The sequence below is a fragment of the Mesoplodon bidens genome (genome assembly GCF_964165515.1).
Source record: "Mesoplodon bidens genome assembly, chromosome: 13".
Taxonomy (NCBI): Eukaryota; Metazoa; Chordata; class Mammalia; order Artiodactyla; family Ziphiidae; genus Mesoplodon; species Mesoplodon bidens.
The window spans coordinates 65,118,775-65,136,804 of NC_138169.1; the positions used below are offsets into that span (position 1 = coordinate 65,118,775).

Here is an 18,030-nt window from a genome sequence, read left to right on the forward strand (position 1 = left end):
TCTTTTTTATGGCTGAGTAGTATTCCATTGTGTGTGTGTGTGTGTGTGTATGTGTGTGTGTGTGTATGTGTGTGTGTGTGTGTGTATACCACAACTTCTTTATCCATTCATCTGTTGATAGACACTTAGGTTGCTTCCATATCTTGGCAATTGTAAATAATGCTGCTATGAACACTGAGGTGCATGTATCTTTTCAAATCAGTGTCTTTGGTTTTTTTGGATATTTACTCAGGAGTGAAATCGCTGGGTCATGTGGTACTTCTATTTTTTTGTTTTTTTGAGAAACCTCCATACCGTTTTCCACAGAGGCTGCCCCAATTTGCATTCCCACCAACAGTGTACAAGGGTTCCCTTTTCTCCACATCCTCACCAACATTTGATATCGGTAGAAGGGAAAGCTTTTCAATGAAAAACTTTTCATTAATTTTAATGGGAAAATGATCCATATAACCCCAACCCAAGACACCCCCAAATTTTCACAGATACAGAATTATTGCCCCTCGGTCCAGATGGCAGAATAGAAGGATGCGGAATTTGTCGCTCCTCACAAGTTCATCAAAAACACATTTACAGATGGAATAATCCCCATAGAGCTCCTGCTGAACAGTAGTGGTAGACTTCGGACACCTAAAAGAATGAAAGAAAGAAGAAAAAAGAAAAAAAAGAAAAGAATCAAAAAAGAGACCAGCAACCCTGGCAAGAAGCTGAAGGTGAGGCGAGGTCCCCACATTAAGAAAGACTCCCTCATGAAGGGGAAATGAGCTGGGACAGAAAAGGAACTTCAGGGGATCAAAGGAGAACACTGCGGATGGTCTATGGAAGGCAAGACAAAGTAAGAACCGCACGCATGATCTAGACGGCAGCTGTGTGCATTCCAGCCTGAATCGTGAGTCACCTGTTGTGAAGGGGAGCTAGGTGCTAGAAAGAGGGGTTTGGAGTGCAGAGCCAGGGAGAGGACAGCCCTTGGCTGTGAAAAAACAGCCTGAAGGGACAGGAGCAAGGGGCACCACAACCGGGAAAGTCTGTGGAAAAAGCCTGAGACACCATAGCAAGGCGTCATAGTAGCATGGCATGCAAGGGGCGGAGCTGCCATTATAAACCCCTTCCCCATCCGCTTCTTCTGCCTCTGTGGGCATTGGGAGGGACTCCCACCAGACCAGGCCCACCCGCCCCTCATGCCAGGGTCATCTTTGCCTGCACCGCCCACCCCAAAACCTCCTTGGGAATCAGCTCTGGGCACCCCTGCCTGGGACAAGAGTCCACCGAGGGGACTCTTGGCAGGGTCAGAGGGCTAAAGCGTGGGGTTGGAAGAACAGACCTGGGGAGAGAAACGCAGTTGGCCGCGCAGATACAATAGAAGGGACAGGACTGAGGGGACGCGTGGCCAGGAATGCCCCTAGAGGAAGCGGGGTCTGCCTGGAAAGCAAGGCGCCATTGTTGAGAGACGCACGGGGGGCGGGGGCAACAACGTTCCCATACACCAGCTCCTGCCACTGCAGGTACTGGGAGTACCCAAGTGGGCTCTAAGCAGCTGCTGCTTTCACTCCCATTCACCTGGGCAAAGATCAGATGCCTGAGGGCAGCACACAGGCAGAGGTGGGGTTAAAACCAAAACGGAGCCTGAAGGGTGGTGCAACTAAGGAAGAGAGACAGAAATTTTTCTATGCAGCAGCACAAGCTGTGAATTAAATCCCCAAGATCGGCTGGGTAATCCCTGCGTTTGTGGAATATCTGAATAGACAATGAGTGTTTCAACATCTGAGACCAGTCTAGCCTTCGCAGCACTCGACTTTGTGGACAAATACACACGGGAATCAGGCCAAATCAGAGTCTGAGCTGGCCTCACAGTGTCCACAGCAGGTCCAGAGACCTACCTAGTGGGGTCGGGCCTGGGCCTCCAGGGTGGGAACATAGAGTCCAGGACACTGGAACACCAGAGAATTCCTGGACCCAGGCAATATTAATCAGCACCTGCATTCCTGAAGGTATCCATATCAACACCAAGACCCAGCCCCACACAACTGCCTGCAGGCTTCAGTGCTAAACACCTCACACCAAACAACCAGCAAGACAGGAACCCAGCCCCACCCACAGTAGACAGGCTGCCTAAAGTCATACTAAGCTCACAGACAGCCCAAAACACACCACCTGACACAGCCCTGCCCATCAGAGGGAAAAGACTCAACTCCACCCAACAGAGTGCAGGCACCAGGCCCTCCCACCAGGAAACCTGCACAAGCCCCTGGACCAACCTCACTCAGCAGGGGGCAGTCAACAGAAAGAAGAGGAACCACGACTCTGCAACCTGCAGGAAGAAGTCCATAAATACAGTAGTTCAGACGAAATGACAGATAAATATGCTGCAGACAAAGGAGCAAGGTAAAATCCCACAAGACCAAATAAATGGAGAGGAAATCGGCAAGCTATCTGAAAAAGAATTCAGAGTAGTGATAATAAAGATGATCCAAGATCTAGGAAATAGAATGGAGAAAATACAAAAAACGATTAACAAGTACCTAGAAGACCTAAAGAACAAACAATCCGTGATGAACAACACAATAACTGAAATGAAAAATACACAAGAAGGAATCAACGGCAGAATAACTGAGGCAGAAGAACGAATAAGTGAGCTGGAAGATAGAATGGTAGAAATAACTGCCGACAAACAGAATAAAGAAAAAAGAATGAAAAGGATTGAGGACAGTCTCAGAGACCTCTCAAACACACCAACATTCGAATTATAGGGGTCCCAGAAGAAGAAGAGAAAGGGAAGGGGCCTGAGAAAATAGTTGAAGAGATTATAGTCAAAACTTCCCTAACATGGGAAAAGAAACAGTCAATCAAGCCCAGGAAGCACAAAGAGTTCCATACAGGATAAACTGAAGGAGAAACATGCCAAGACACATATTAATCAAGCTTACAAAGATTAAATACAAAGAAAAAATATTAAAAGCAGCAAGGGAAAAGCAACAAATAACCTACAAGGGAATCCCCATAAGGTTACCAGCTGATTTTTCAGAGAAACTTTGCAGACCAGAAAGGAATGGCAGGACATATTTAAAGTGATGAAAGGGAAGAACCTACAACCAAGATTACTCTATCCAGCAAGGATCTCATTCAGACTCAAGAGAGAAATCAAAAGCTTTGCGGACAAGCAAAAGCTAAGAGAATTCAGCACCACCAAACCACCATTACAACAAATGCTAAAGGAACTTCTCTAGGTGGGAAACACAAGAAAAGAAAAAGACCTACAAAAACAAACCCAAAACAATTAAGAAAATGGTAATAGGAACATACATATCTATAATTACCTTAAATGTAAATGGATTAAATGTTCCAACAAAAAGACACAGACTAGCTGAATGGATACAAAAATAAGACCTGTACATATGCTGTCTACAAGAGACCCACTTCAAACCTAGGGACATATACAGACTGAAAGTGAGGGGATGGAAAAAGATATTCCATGCAAATGAGAATCAGAAGAAAGCTGGAGTAGCAATACTCATATCAGACAAGATAGACTTTAAAATAAAGAATGTTACAAGAGACAAGGAAGGACACTACATAATGATCAAAGGATCAATCCAAGAAGAAGATATGCAATTGTAAATATCTATGCACCCAACATAGGAGCACCCCAATACATAAGGCAAATGCTAACAGCCATAAAAGGGGAAATCGACAGTAACACAATATTAGTGGGGGACTTTAACACCCCACTTACACTAATGGACAGATCATCCAAACAGAAAATAAATAAGGAAACACAAGCTTTAAATGACACAATAGGCGAGATAGATTTAATTGATATTTATAGGACATTCCACCCAAAAGTGGCAGAATACACTTTCTTCTCAAGTGCGCACAGAACATTCGCCGGGATAGATCACATCTTGGGTCACAAATCAATTTAAGAAAGTTGAAATCATATCAGGCATCTTTTCTGACCACAACACTATGATATTAGAAATCAATTACAGGGAAAAAACTGTAAAAAAATACAAACACATGGAGGCTAAACAATACGCTACTAAATAACCAAGAGATCACTGAAGAAATTAAAGAGGAAATCAAAAAATACCTAGAAACAAATGACAACGAAAACACGATGACCCAAAACCTATGGGACACAGCAAAAGCAGAGAAGTTTATAGCAATACAATCCTACCTCAAGAAACAAGAAAAATCTCAAATAAACAACCTAACCTTACACCTAAAGCAACTAGAGAAAGAAGAACAAACAAAACCCAAAGTTAGTAGAAAGAAAGAAATCATGAAGATCAGAGCAGAAATAAATGAAGTAGAAATGAAGAAAGCAATGGCAAAGATCAATAACACTAAAAGCTGGTTCTTTGAGAAGATAAACAAAACTGATAAACCTTTAGCCAGACTCATCAATAAAAAAAGGGAGAGGACCCAAATCACTAAAATTAGAAATGAAACAGGAGAGGTTACAACTGATACCATAGAAATACAAAGGATCATAAGAGAGTACTACAAGCAACTATATGCCAATAAAATGGACAACCTGGATGAAATGGACAAATTCTTAAGAAAAGCACAACCTTCCAAGACTGAACCAAGAAGAAATAGAAAATATGAATAGACTAATCACAAGCACTGAAATTGACATTGTGATTTAAAATCTTCCAACAAACAAAAGTCCAGGACCAGACGGCTTCACAGGTGAATTCTATCAAACATTTAGAGAAGAGCTAACACCAATCCTTCTCAAACTCTTCCCAAAAATTGCAGAGGGTGGAACACTCCCAAACTCATTCTACAAGCCTACCATCACCCTGATAGCAAAACCAGACAAAGATATCACACAAAAAGAAAATTACAGGCCAGTATCACTGATGAACATAGATGTAAAAATCCTCAACAAAATACTAGCAAACAGAATCCAACAATACGTTAAAAGGATCATATAACATGATCAAGTGGGATTTATTCCAGGGCTGCAGGGATTCTTCAATATATGCAAATCAATCCATGTGGTAACACCATATTAATAAACTAAAGAATAAAAACCATTTGGTCATCTCAATAGATGCAAGAAAAGCTTCTGACAAAATTCAACACCCATTTATGATAAAAACTCTCCAGAAAGTGGGCATAGAGGGAACCTACCTCAACATAATAAAGACCGTATATGACAAACCCACAGCAAATATTATTCTCAATGGTGAAAAACTGAAAGCATTTCCTCTAAGATCAGGAACAAGACAAGGGTGTCCACTCTCACCACTACTATTCAACGTAGTTTTGGAGTCCTAGCCACGACAATCAGAGAAGAAAAAGAAATAAAAGGAATATAAATTGGAAAAGAAGAAGTAAAACTGTCACTGTTTGCAAATGACATGATACTATACAGGGAAAATTCTAAAGATGTCACCAGAAAACTACTAGAGCTAATCAATGAATTTGGTAAAGTTGCAGGATACAAAATTAATACTCAGAAATCTCTTTCATTCTTATATACTAACAACTAAAGGGCAGAAAGAGAAATTAAGGAAACAATCCCATTCACCATTGCAACAAAAAGAATAAAATACCTAGGAATAAACCTACCTAAGGAGTCAAAAGACCTGTACTCAGAAAACTATAAAACACTGATGAGGGGACTTCCCTAGTGGCGCAGTGGTTAGGAGTCCACCTGCCAACGCAGGGGACATGGGTTTGAGCCCTGGTCTGGGAGGATCCCACATGCTGCGGAGCAACTAAGCCCGTGCATCACAACTACTGAGCCTGCGCTCTTGAGCCCGCGAGCCACAACTACTGAAGGCCGTGCACGGAGAGCCCGTGCTCCACAACAAGAGACGCCACCACAATGCGAAGCCCGTGCACCACAGCAAAGAGTAGCCCCTGCTCGCCGCAAGTAAAAAAGAAAGCCTGTGCACAGCAACAAAGACCCAACGCAGCCAAAAATAAATTAATTAATTTAAAAAAAAATAAAAACACTGATGAAAGAAATCAAAGATGACATAAATAGATGGAACGATATACCATATTCTTGGATTGGAAGAATCAATATTGTGAAAATGGCTATACTACCCAAAGCAATCTACAGATTCAATGAAATCCATTTCAACTTACCAATGGCATTTTTCACAGAACTAGAATAAAAAATTTTACAATTTGTATGGAAACACAAAAGACCCCGGATAGCCAAAGCAATCTTGAGAAAGAAAAACAGAGCTGGAGGAATCTGGCTCCCTGACTTCTGACTATACTACAAAGCTACAGTAATTAAGACAGTATGGTACTGGCACAAAAACAGAAATATAGATCAATGGAACAAGATAGAAAGCCCAGAGATAAACCCATGCACATATGGTCACCTAATCTATGACAAAGGAGGCAAGAATATACAATGGAGAAAAGACAGCCTCTTCAATAAGTAGTGCTGGGAAAATTGGACAGCTCCATGTAAAAGAATGAAATTAGAACACGCCCTAACACCATACACAAAAATAAACTCAAAATGGATTAAAGACCTAAATGTAAGACCAGACACTATAAAACTCTTAGAGGAAAACATAGGCAGAACACTCATTGACATAAACCACAGCAACATCTTTTATGACTCGCCTCCTAGAGTAATGAAAATTAAAACAAAAATAAACAAATGGGACCTAATGAAACTTAAAAGCTTTTGCACAGCAAAGGAGACTTTAGAGAAGATGAAAAGACAACCCTCAGAATGGGAGAAAATATTTGCAAATGAAGGAACTGACAAAGGATTAATCTCCAAAATATACAAGCAGATCATACAACTCAGTATCAAAAAAGCAAACAACCCAATCAAAAAATGGGCGGAAGACTTAAAAAGACATTTCTCCAAAGAAGACATACAGATGGCCAACAAACACATGAAAAGATGCTCAACATCACTAATTATTAGAGAAATGCAAATCAAAACTACAATCAGGTGTCACCTCACACTGGTCAGAATGGCTGTCATCTAAAAACCTACAAACAGTAAATGCTGGAGAGGTTGTGGAGAAAAGGGAACCCTCATACACTGTTGGTGGGAATGTAAATTGATACAGCCACTATGGAAAACACTATGGAGGTTCCTTGAAAAACTAAAAATAGAGCTACCATATGATCCCACTACTGGTCATAGAGAAAACCATAATTCAAAAAAACACATGCACCCCAATGTTCATAGCAGCACTATTTACGATAGCCAAGACATGGAAGCAACCTAAATGTCCATCAACCAAGGAATGGATAAAGAAGATGTGGTACATATATACAATGGAACATTACTCAGCCATAAAAAGGAATGAAATTGGGTCATTTGTAGAGACGTGGATGGACTTAGAGAGTGTCATACAGAGTGAAGTAAGTCAGAAAGAGAAAAGCAAATATCGTATAATAACGTGTATATGTGGAATCTAGGAAAATGATATAGATGATCTTAGTTGCAAAGCAGAAATAGAGACACAGACTTAGAGGACAAATGTATGACTACCAGGGGGGAAAGGGGTGGGGTGGGAGGAACTGGGAGACTAGGATTGACACATATACATTATTGATACTATGTATAAAATGGACAACTGATGGGAACATGCTGTATAGCACAGGGAACTCATGTAGTGCACTGTGGTAACCTAAATGGGAGGGAAGTCCAAAAGGGAGGGGATATCTGTATGTGTATCACTGATTCCTTTTGTTGTGTGGTGGAGGCTAACACAACATTGTAAGGCAACCATACTCCAATAAAAATTAATTTAAAAAAATTTATCAAGTGAACAGTGAAATTGAGTTTATATAAGTAATAATAATTTTAGAGCAAATAAATACAATTTTGTTCATGAAATGCAGTGCAGCAAAGTTCTGTTGTACCTGCCAAAGAGATGGATTACAGACTGGGATGGGGGCCTCATTCCCTAGAATGTAACGTCTTCTCTCCACAAACTTTCTTCACTGGCTTTACAACTTTGAGAGGCTCATGGTTATTCTGTTCTCCAAATGCACTTCAAATAAGGTTATGGCATGGAAAACACCATGAGGGTGAAACAGAGTTGGAACACAGGAGTGCTTTAGTGATGGAAGCAGCCCTTGAGCTGCTGGACTGAAGGGTCCTCAGAATACCCCCACTCCCCTGCTTTCCTTTAGTCTTCAAATCAACACATTTGGGGTTTGTCCCGTGATGTACACCTCAAATTTGTTCCATATGATAATCTCTGCTTTGAAATTGTCAAAAAAACTCGATAAGCCTGTCTGCCTAAAACCACCATGTTAAATATCACTTCTGTATTGCTCAGCTCGGGCTGCCATAACAAAATACCACAGACCGGGTGGGTAAACAACAGAAATTTATTTTCTCACAGTTCTGGAGGCTGGAAGTCCAAGGTCAAGGTGTCGGGTTTGGTTTCTTCTGAGGCCACTCTTCTTGGCTTGTAGGTGGCTGCCTTCTGGCTGTGTCCTCACGTGGGATTTCTTCTCTGTACCTGCATCCCTGGTGTCTCTGTGCATTCAAATTTCTTCTTATTATAAGGATACCAGTCATGGGAATTCCCTGCCGGTCCAGTGGTTTAGGACTCGGCGCTTTCACTGCCAGGGCCCAGGTTCCATCCCTGGTTCCCGCAAGACATGCGGCACGGCCAAAAATAATAATAATAATAAGGATACCCGTCAAATTAGATTAAGGCCCACCCTAACAGCCTCATGTTAACTTAATCACCTCTTTAAAGGTCCTATCTCCAAATGCAGTCACATGCTGAGGTCCTAGGGGTTGAGGCTTCAACATGAATTTGAGAGAAACACGATTCAGCCTATAACAATTTCTTATAGCATATTTTGTTAGTGGGTTTGGGGGCAGAAATGTCAGTGTACCCAAAGAAAGGTTGTGTAACAAATGGTATAACTTTTCATGAGTCATGATGGTTAAAAAGTCATTGACAGGGGCTTCCCTGGTGGCGCAGTGGTTGGGAGTCCACCTGCCGATGCAGGGGACGCGGGTTCGTGTCCCGGTCCGGGAAGATCCCACATGCCGCGGAGCGGCTGGGCCCGTGAGCCATGGCCGCTGAGCCTGGGCGTCCGGAGCCCGTGCTCCGCAACGGGAGAGGCCACAACAGTGAGAGGCCCGCGTACCGAAAAAAAAAAAAAAAAAAAAAAAGTCATTAACAGGATAGTTGTTATCAGATACAGTTCTGTGTATATATCTTTACTGGAACATGCATAGAATATGTTCACAAAATGGTAATGGCTGCTTCAAGAAAACATACTGGGTGTCTGGGGACAGTCAGGAGGATTCACTGTATACTCTTATCATTTTAATTTTGTTCCCTACACATGTACTAACGCATATTCTAACAAGGGAATAAAATACTTATTTTAAGTCAAGGGTTGACTTAAATCCTATATAATCACCGGGACCTGTCTGTCATATTCTCTGCTAGTATCCCCATGCCCCATCACAGAGCCTGGTGCATAGGAGGCCTTCAGTAAGGGTATTGAAAAAATGAATAAATGAATTCCTTCTAATGTTTGGACACAGGGACCCTGGCCAGCGGCCCCAGTGACCCTCTTTGTCTTTCCCCTTTGGTTTGCAGGCGACAGCAGAGACCCCCAGGAGGGAACAAGCCTCAACAGCACGGTGACCACCCACCGGGCACTGCCAAACACAACAGGGACCACCAGAAATCCTACCAGGGGAGCTCAGTGCCCCACCCCTCAGGGAGGTCCACCCATCACGGCTACAGCCAGAACCGGCGCTGGCACCACAGCAACATGAAGCATCCACCAGGCGACAAGGGGGAGGCAGGCGCCCACCGCAATGCCAAAGAGACCGTGACCATGGAGAGCCCCAAACTCGAGGACGCCCTGGGGGATGCCGGGCACAGCGGCCTCGAGCCCCCCTGCAGCCCTGATGCCCTGGCCCCGGTGGCTTCCGAGAGGCTGCCCCTGCTGCAGCCAGGCGGTCCGGAGGCTGAGACAAAGCGTAAAGACAGTATTATTTCCGAACGCAGCGGGGAGCGGCCCAAAATTACCCTGCTCCAGTCTTCCAAAGACAGGCTGCGGCGAAGGCTGAAAGAAAAGGTACCGGTAATTGAATTTTCCTTGTTCTCTTGCACCAGGGAGGACAGTGAGAGGTAGGCATCTTGGTAGGTGGGCTCGGGCTTGCGGACCTGGGGAGCCTCGTGGAGGGAGGCTCATGTGGCCCCAGCACACCTGGTCAACACTGCCGAGGGACCCCCGGCCACCAGACGGCAGGCCCATGGCCAGCTCTGCATGTGAACCCCCTCCAGCACATTCCACCCTCCAAGAGCACCGGGTGAACACTCGGTAGGTACCAGCCCCCAGGCTGAGAAGGGAGGGGAGGCAGAGGCATGTGCCTCCAGGTGATGGGAGGTGGGCAGAGAACGCCTGGCTCTTCCCTCCAGCATTATCTGGTGGCAGATACGGCCCTGTTAGTGCTAAAGGGCATCTAGGGAAAACACAGAGCCTGTAACATAAGAATGCTTCTCCCGAAGGCGAGTACCAGGCTGCGCTCCCTGCCAGGGGAGAGCAAAGGTGAGCTGGGCAGAGTGCAGCAGACTGGCCTCAGCCTTGCCACTCCCCGCCTTCACCAACCAGCAGTAGGGAGGGGTCTAAGGGACAAAATTTAAGGAGGCACTCACTCTCAGCATCACGCAGATGCCCATCCTGCACTGGCACAGCCCTGAGAAGGAGGACCTCCTTAAATTTTGCTCCCCAGGAGCCTCACATTCCTCACCCTACTCCTGGCCCTGGTCTCTAGAGCCTAGTTCACAAATTCAGGAAGAGATGCCCCAAGCCTCCAGAGAAGGGCTGGAGCTCTGTCCCTGGCAGCGTTAAGCCCACTCTGTGCACCCTAGCTCCCCGTCCTCAGCCAAGGGTGCAGGTAAGGTCACCTTGGAAAGGAGCTGTTCCCAAGAAAGGCCAACTTGCCCCCAGCTTTCCTCCACGGAGTCCTCCTTTTGGGGCTTCTGCAGAGCTCGACGTTCCGGGCTTCTCCCTGGCATCTCTCTATGACCTTCTCTCCTCCACCTTTCACCTCCGAGGCCAGGTCCACACTCAGGCAGGACAAGGCAGGTCAGACCTTTTCCCTGATCAGTTCTCGAAGGTGACATGCTGCTGCTGGCATCCTTACAGCCCCTGGCCTCCACCCACTGCTCCCTGTGGGGCAGGCGGCTGTGAGGTCCTGGAGGAAAGCCTCACTCATTCCCTTACGTCCCAAAGATAAGAGCCTGGAAGAGCTTCCCAAGTGATGGCCAGTGTGTGGTCTTTGCCTGAAGAGCTTCTGGAACAGATTGCTGCAGTCCAGCCAGGGAGAGAGGATTGTTAATTCTCTCCAGCTCCACTGAATGTAACCACAATGCCACAGAGAGGAAACAACATGGGCTTTAGAGTCCAGCAAACCAGCTCAGTCTTCACTCTGCCTTTGACTGGCTAGGTGGCCTTGGGCAAGTCACTTAACCTCTCTGGGCACACACCCCCCCCCCAGTTTACCCATCTGTAAAATGGGTATAATACTATCCACCTTGCAGACAGACTGCAGACCAAATGCCATAAGTTGTGTGAAGACCCTCGAGGGGTTATTCTATACATACTGACCACTATTCCTGCCCTGGGGCCCACAGGGTTGGGGTGGGGAAGGAGGGGGGAAATAGAACAGGTAAGGTAGATCCATAGGGCCCGTATTTCAGCTTCAAGAACTGCCCTCAGGTGAGGCCTCCTGGACTCCTGGACCGGGAGGAATGGGCTTAAGCAATAGCAGGGCTAAGGGAAAGCTATAGACCATCTAACCTAACCTCCTCATGTTACCAGGGAGGAAAATGAGGCCCAGAGAGTGAAACCACTTCCCAGAGCCATCCAGCTAGAGACAGAGAGCAGATTCTAGGACCTGGGTCTGAGCCTCCCTGCCGTGGATTCTTCTCTTGATGCCGGAAGGGCAAACATGGGGCTTCCCTTTATGTCCCTGAGCCTGCCCTTTAACCCTGGTCTCACATCCCAGCAGTTAAGTCAGTCATTTTCCTGGCCACCAATCTATACTTCTGAGACATCAAATGCCATTTTCTTCTTCCCCCAGCGCAGGTCTGGTCCCAGTTGTAGTGAAACCACTTAAGGGTGTAGGGTTTTTTATCTGAAGTTTCCCTCCTCGAAGTGCCAGGTGTTTTTGTGGCACATTGAGGGATTCCTTGGTGTGCAGTGCTTGTTGTGAAAAGCCAGCACAGTCTCCATAGGACACAATGCCAAGGCCGTGTCACAGGGATCCCCACACCCAGAGGACATGATGGTCCTCGGGCTGAAGGAGCCGACGTCTGGAGGACGAGGTGGCCAATCCATGGGCGCCTTGAACCAACAGAGCAGGCATTTTGGACGCTACCTCCTTCCTCACCTCGTCTTCCCACCCTCGTTTTCTCTTGGCCCAATTTCTTATCTGTTATTTTATTTCATCTTTTATAAGCCCCATTAAATCATTTGTAGATTGAGATATTTAATGTGTATGAGGCAGAGCCAGTGTGTATGAGAATCCTGGGTAAGAGCTGTAGCTCACAAGAAGGATCCACCCAGGGTGTCACAGGGGCCAAGAAAAGGGTCAGCAGAGAGCCTGGGGCCCCAGGGTCCATGGTGAAGGTCGGCATTCCCGGAGGGATCAGACCTCAGGTTCTAGAAGGTGGGGCGGGTCCTTTCTGAGGGTGGCAGCCCCCACCTCCACTGGCCACCCCTCCACAGAAAGCTGGGCTCCGCTCAGGCGCGACTCGGTTTGTCTCCCGCACCCCCAGGATGAAGTGGCCGTGGAGACCACCAACCCTCAGCAGAACAAGATGGACAAGTTGATTGAGATCCTGAACAGCATGAGGAACAACAGCAGCGACGTGGATGCCAAGCTCACCACCTTCATGGAGGAGGCCCAGAACTCGACCAACTCCGAGGAGATGCTGGGGGAGATCGTCCGCACCATCTACCAGAAGGCCGTGTCCGACCGCAGCTTTGCTTTCACGGCCGCCAAGCTGTGCGACAAGATGGCGCTCTTCATGGTGGAGGGGACCAAGTTCCGGAGCCTGCTTCTCAACATGCTTCAGGTAACGGATGCCGACAGCTACACCTCCCACCCCTCCCGCCGGTGGGTTATTACTAGAGAGAAGGCTGCAGATTCTGACCACAGTTGAACTTTTCCCAAGTTGCACCCTTGCCCGATTAATTACAGAAAATAAAAAGGCACTCAAGGGGCAAGGGATGAGTGACCGGATTTGCGTGTGTTTGTGTGAGGGCTCCATGGTTACGATGGACCAATATAATTTTATAGTTGCTTCATGTTTAACCAGCCTTTCCCTCTTTCTATTTCCATGATAGGAGGGCTGGCTCTTGTCTTAACAGGCTCTGTGCTTTGACCTCTCCACGTCCCAGCAGACATACACTTACTGTGGACTTCTCTTTTCTTCCTCTTCCTCCTCCCCGGGACCGCCCTCCAGACCCTGCAGGTGGTGCCCTGGTTGTAGTTGGTGCTGAGATGGGTCTGAGCAAAAGGCATAAGGGCCTTGAGGAGGGAAGCTTTGATCTGTCTGCCAATGCACCTGAGCTTCTTGAAAACACTTTTAGGGCCAAGGGGAAGCGTGGAGATCAAAGACCGTCTTGTTCCTTGGTGCTATCCCACTAAATCCCTCCACCCCAGAGAACTTAATCTTGCCCCTCTTTATTCCTTCCTCCGTGGGTGCCGGCGTCCAGTGATGGTTTTACTGGGGTGTGTAATGGGCATGGGCATGGGTGCTTAGGCTGAGCCCAGCACTGTTTGATCTCATAGGTGGAGAGCTGAAGGCCTACACGTGCTCTTTCATCAGGCGTGGTAGCAAGTGAACTGGTCCCAGAACTGGTGGCATCAGGGAGAGGTAGCAGGTGGCACAGCATGGTGGCCATGCCAGGCCCAGGGACTATTCCTTGGAGACTTGGCTGTGGAAAATCATCTGTAATCATGCTTTGTACCTTAGGCTAGTTGAGATATGAAATGAGTTTCAGTCCAGGTAGGGTAAAACAATAGCTTAGAAGTTCTGAAAGTAGGATTACAGAGCTGGAAGAAACCACCTGCAGGTCTGTCTTAACGAGGGTGACCATATAATAGGTCATTCAAACCATGACACTTTTTTTTTTTTTTTTTTTTTTTTGCGGTACGCGGGCCTCTCACTGTTGTGGCCTCTCCCGTTGCGGAGCACAGGCTCCGGACGCGCAGGCTCAGCGGCCATGGCTCACGGGCCCAGCCGCTCCGCAGCATGTGGGATCCTCCCGGACCAGGGCATGAACCCGTGTCCCCTGCATCGGCAGGCGGACTCTCAACCACTGCGCCACCAGGGAGGCCCCCATGACACTTTTGAGACTGGGGGCTCTAGTCATAGTCAGGCCGAGACCCCAGGGGTTAACCAGGATATGTGGTCACCCTGGTCTTAGCCACCTGGTTTGCAGTCTTCCCTCTCTTCCCTGAGAACAGGGTGGGAGGAGCCCCCTCCGAAGGCTGCCCATGGGCTCCATCCCCGCCGTCCTCTCCTCTTCCCAGGGAGACTGCTCACTGCAACCCGAGCCTCGCTGGCCGGCCTGGGCTGCTTCTGTCCAGCTCCAGGCACCGATCGGGTTCCCATTCCTGGATCGCCCACGCTCCCCGGTGATGAATTCCCTCATTACCTGAGGGATTTGCACATCGGGCATGTTCCTCGCTCGCCGTAATGTCCTGGGAGAGTGTGGAGGGTGACAGTGGGAAGCAGCCTGTCTGCCACGTACAGCCAGGCACGGGGGAGTCAGGGACAGATTGGCCTTTGGCCTCGGCTTTTATCAAGAGAAGGGCCAGGATAGGGCAAGACTTCTAGACAATAGTTGCCAGCTCCAAATAACCTAGCCAGAGCCAGTGGTAGACAGACACACAGGGCGTGAGACGAGATGCACCCAGGAAGGAAGGGCCGCTGGCAGCAGGGGCCACCCAGGATCCTGCCCCGGTCAGGCTTCTCTTCCAATGACCCGTGGTTAGAGCGGCCTTGCCCACAGTGTCCAGCAGAGCATCAGTCCTGGGAAATGCTCAGCCACAAACGGAGCTTCGTGGCCCCTACACCCGCCTCTCCGTCAGCCACAGAGTGGACTGGCTTAGGCCAGCAGGAAGGGAACCTGTTTGGCTACATCCAACTCAGTGAAATCCCCTTTGCATTCCCCAGCTAATGACTTCTTGTGGAATTAGTGTGCTGAGAGACACAGTTTGGCAAACACTAGCACAGGGAAAGAGCACCAAACCGAAAGTCAGGAAACAGGGCTTCTCGGACTGATTCAGCCATTGTCACCCGGAGCTTGGCCTCTGCAGCTCCTGCTGGGAAAGTGATTGGCTGCTCCACACTGGTCAGTGGACCTTATGATTTTGCGCTGCTAAAGATGAGTCGGGGGCCTCAGGGAGGGCGTGAGTGGCCCCACGTGAGCTGCTTCCTTTCTCTGTCTCTCCTGGCCCTGTTAGTGACATGAAACAGTCCTGGGTCCCTCTCATCCTCAGAAACTTGCTTACCCCATATTGGGGCTCGGTGATAGGTCTGTCATGTGTGACAGGCTTTGGGGGCCAGCCCAAGAGACCCAGTCCTGCAAGTGTCACTTGTCTCTGGGACAGAGGGGGACTCTCACTCCCAATCTGCCATTTGCCTGGATGGAGCATTTGTGGGTCAGATATTTAGAAATCGAAATGTCCCCTAGACCCTACCACCCGCTTCATCTCCTGCAGCCCCAGCTTAAGTGTAAGAGGGAGAGGGCTGGAGCTGGACACTCAGGCCTCCTGGGTCACTGTTCAAAGCCCTTTGGCTCCCATGGAAGGTGGGCTGAATGTGCTGGCGTGAGGCTGCCCCTAAGCTCCTAGCAGACCCCCGATTACAAGGCCTGGAGGAAGCCAGCACCGCGTGTCCGTCACGACCCCCTCTGCAGCTGAGGAGGTGGCGGGTTGGAGTTGGCTTTCTAGGCAACATCATACATGGCCACTCACCACCCCAGACCCACAAGGCTCAAGAAAAGAGAGCAGTGGGCATAGCTCATTAAACCCCACTTTCCTTGTGACCCACAGGGGTGTCATTTTTCACCTGCTTTCATCTTCTGGCCAACCTGATTTGTATCCCTTCCCCGGCCAGCAGTCCTGGGCCTGGCCCCCAGCGCCTTCCCCCTGCTTTCTCCCTCTGAGGTTTGCGCTCAGCTGCATGCACTCAAGGCCCACTGCCTCTGGATCCCCAGCCAGCCCCTGGTTCAGTTCGGTGGCCTCTGAGATGCCCCTCACGTGGCCAGGTTTCGCCTCTGCCTCCATGTACAAGTTCTGAGACCCGGCTTAGTGATTCTGGCTGCAAAGCGGACAGGGTGTGAAGTGCCCTATGAGCACAACTCCCAGCAGCTGTCTTTGGATGTTGCCCTCCTTGGCCGACCGCTTTCGCTTTCACTGCCTGGGCTTCGGCAGTGGGAGCTGGCAGCGTGGCAGGAGAGGGGCAGGCTCTGATGTAGTGGACACTCTTTGGCACAGTGTGGCGCTGCCTGCCAGGCTGGGATGCCGCCCCCATGGAGAGGCAAGTGGGCCCAGGGGGAAGTCAAAAGACCTTTCACCCTTCGCAGCCAGACTCAGCGTTGTCATCTCAGGAAGTCCAAAAGCACCACCCGCATGAGCATGGACGATGCCAGAGACCTTGGGGTCCCAGGGGACCCCTGTCACCAATCCACAGCTCAAAACTCATCTTCAGTTTTTACATCTAAACTGAGTCTTTTTGCCTTACATGTGGTCATTTTCTTAGTATGTTCTTGTAAGTAAAATGCTACTTATTAAACAGATATTTCTCGGATGTCTGTTATGTGCCAAGCCTGCAGTCTTCATTAGATCCGTGCTTCTCAAACTTGAATGTGTGCTTGAATCACATGGGATTTTATTTAAATAGAGGTTCTGATTCAAGAGGTCTGGGTAGAACCTGAGATGCTACATCTCTAACAAGCTCCCAGGCGATGCCCATGCTGCCAGCCCAGGGACCACACTTTGAGTACTAAGACATCGGATGGCTGATGGTTTGTAGGTGGTGGGTCAAGTTCATAGACAGGCCAGCTGAGGCACAGTCTTTTATTGATGTGATGTCAGAAGGGGGGGATCCAGCCTGGGAATACTGAGTTCCAGTCACCAGGTTTTCTTTAGGGCATTGGTTCTCAGCCTAGCTGTCCGTTAGAATCTCATGGGGAGATGCTTTTATTGGGTTGGCCAGAAAGTTCGTTCGGTTAGTGAATATGTTGTTCAATAAAGTTCTTGGTGAAAATGAAAAATGTGTCTCTTATTTTTATTTAAGACTGAACGAACTTTTTGGCCAACCCAATAAAACATACCAGCGCAGGGGCTCCCCCCTAGACCAACTGAATTAGGTTCTCCAGGGATGGGCCTGGGCATCCATTTTTAAAGACCTTTCTGGCCGATTCTGTGGTGCCGCAGATTGAACACCACTGTTAGAAACTTACTCCAGAGGTGCCCTGACTGTGCCACCCTTGTCACTTAGGAACCACTGTCACTTATGAACAGCCCTGCCTGTCACCCTGTGAATCAGCCAAGAAATGTGTCCCAGGTACTGGACTCTGCTGAGTGACGTGAAGGATTCAGAGCCTGAGCTGGTGGGAGAACACCAAAGCAGGAGACGTCAGCCCCCGAGACAATCCTGTCACCTTGCCCGGCCCCGGTTTCCCCTCTGTGCCGTGAGAAGCTGGGCTGGACCATCTCAGGGGACCTTTCTCACATACCTCGCTGTCCTGAGATTCCTCCCGGGAAGGCTCCACACTAACCGCGTCAGCCAGGTGGAGGCTGCCTCTCCTCTCCCGCCCGCCCCATTTCTCTCTGCTCTCAGCTCCGTTCCCCAGGTCCTTTTCCTTTTTCTTGGTCTCAGGCATTTGTCGAAGCGCCTATTACATGTTTCAGGAAAAGGGCCTCACTCTCAATCCACGTTGCCAGGCGAGGCCACCAGTAAAGCTGAGGAGGTGATTCGTTTCCCACCCGACCTGCCTCACCCCACCTCTTTCCACCCGGCT

General features: G+C 48.3%; 1 protein-coding gene across 9 annotated transcripts in view; it reads left to right on the forward strand.

Annotated features, from left to right (window-relative positions):
• The window catches only part of CTIF (cap binding complex dependent translation initiation factor), a 313,399-nt gene that overhangs the window by 205,281 nt on the left and 90,088 nt on the right, over positions 1-18,030 (forward strand). For 7 of the 9 annotated variants that reach the window (XM_081253060.1, XM_081253061.1, XM_081253059.1 and 4 more), the window contains 2 exons: positions 9,573-10,065; positions 12,768-13,067. In XM_081253060.1, the coding sequence (XP_081109186.1) occupies positions 9,573-10,065; positions 12,768-13,067 (793 nt within the window). The remainder of the gene's footprint in view (positions 1-9,572; positions 10,066-12,767; positions 13,068-18,030) is intronic. The other 2 variants (XM_081253065.1, XM_081253067.1) reach the window with 1 other exon arrangement.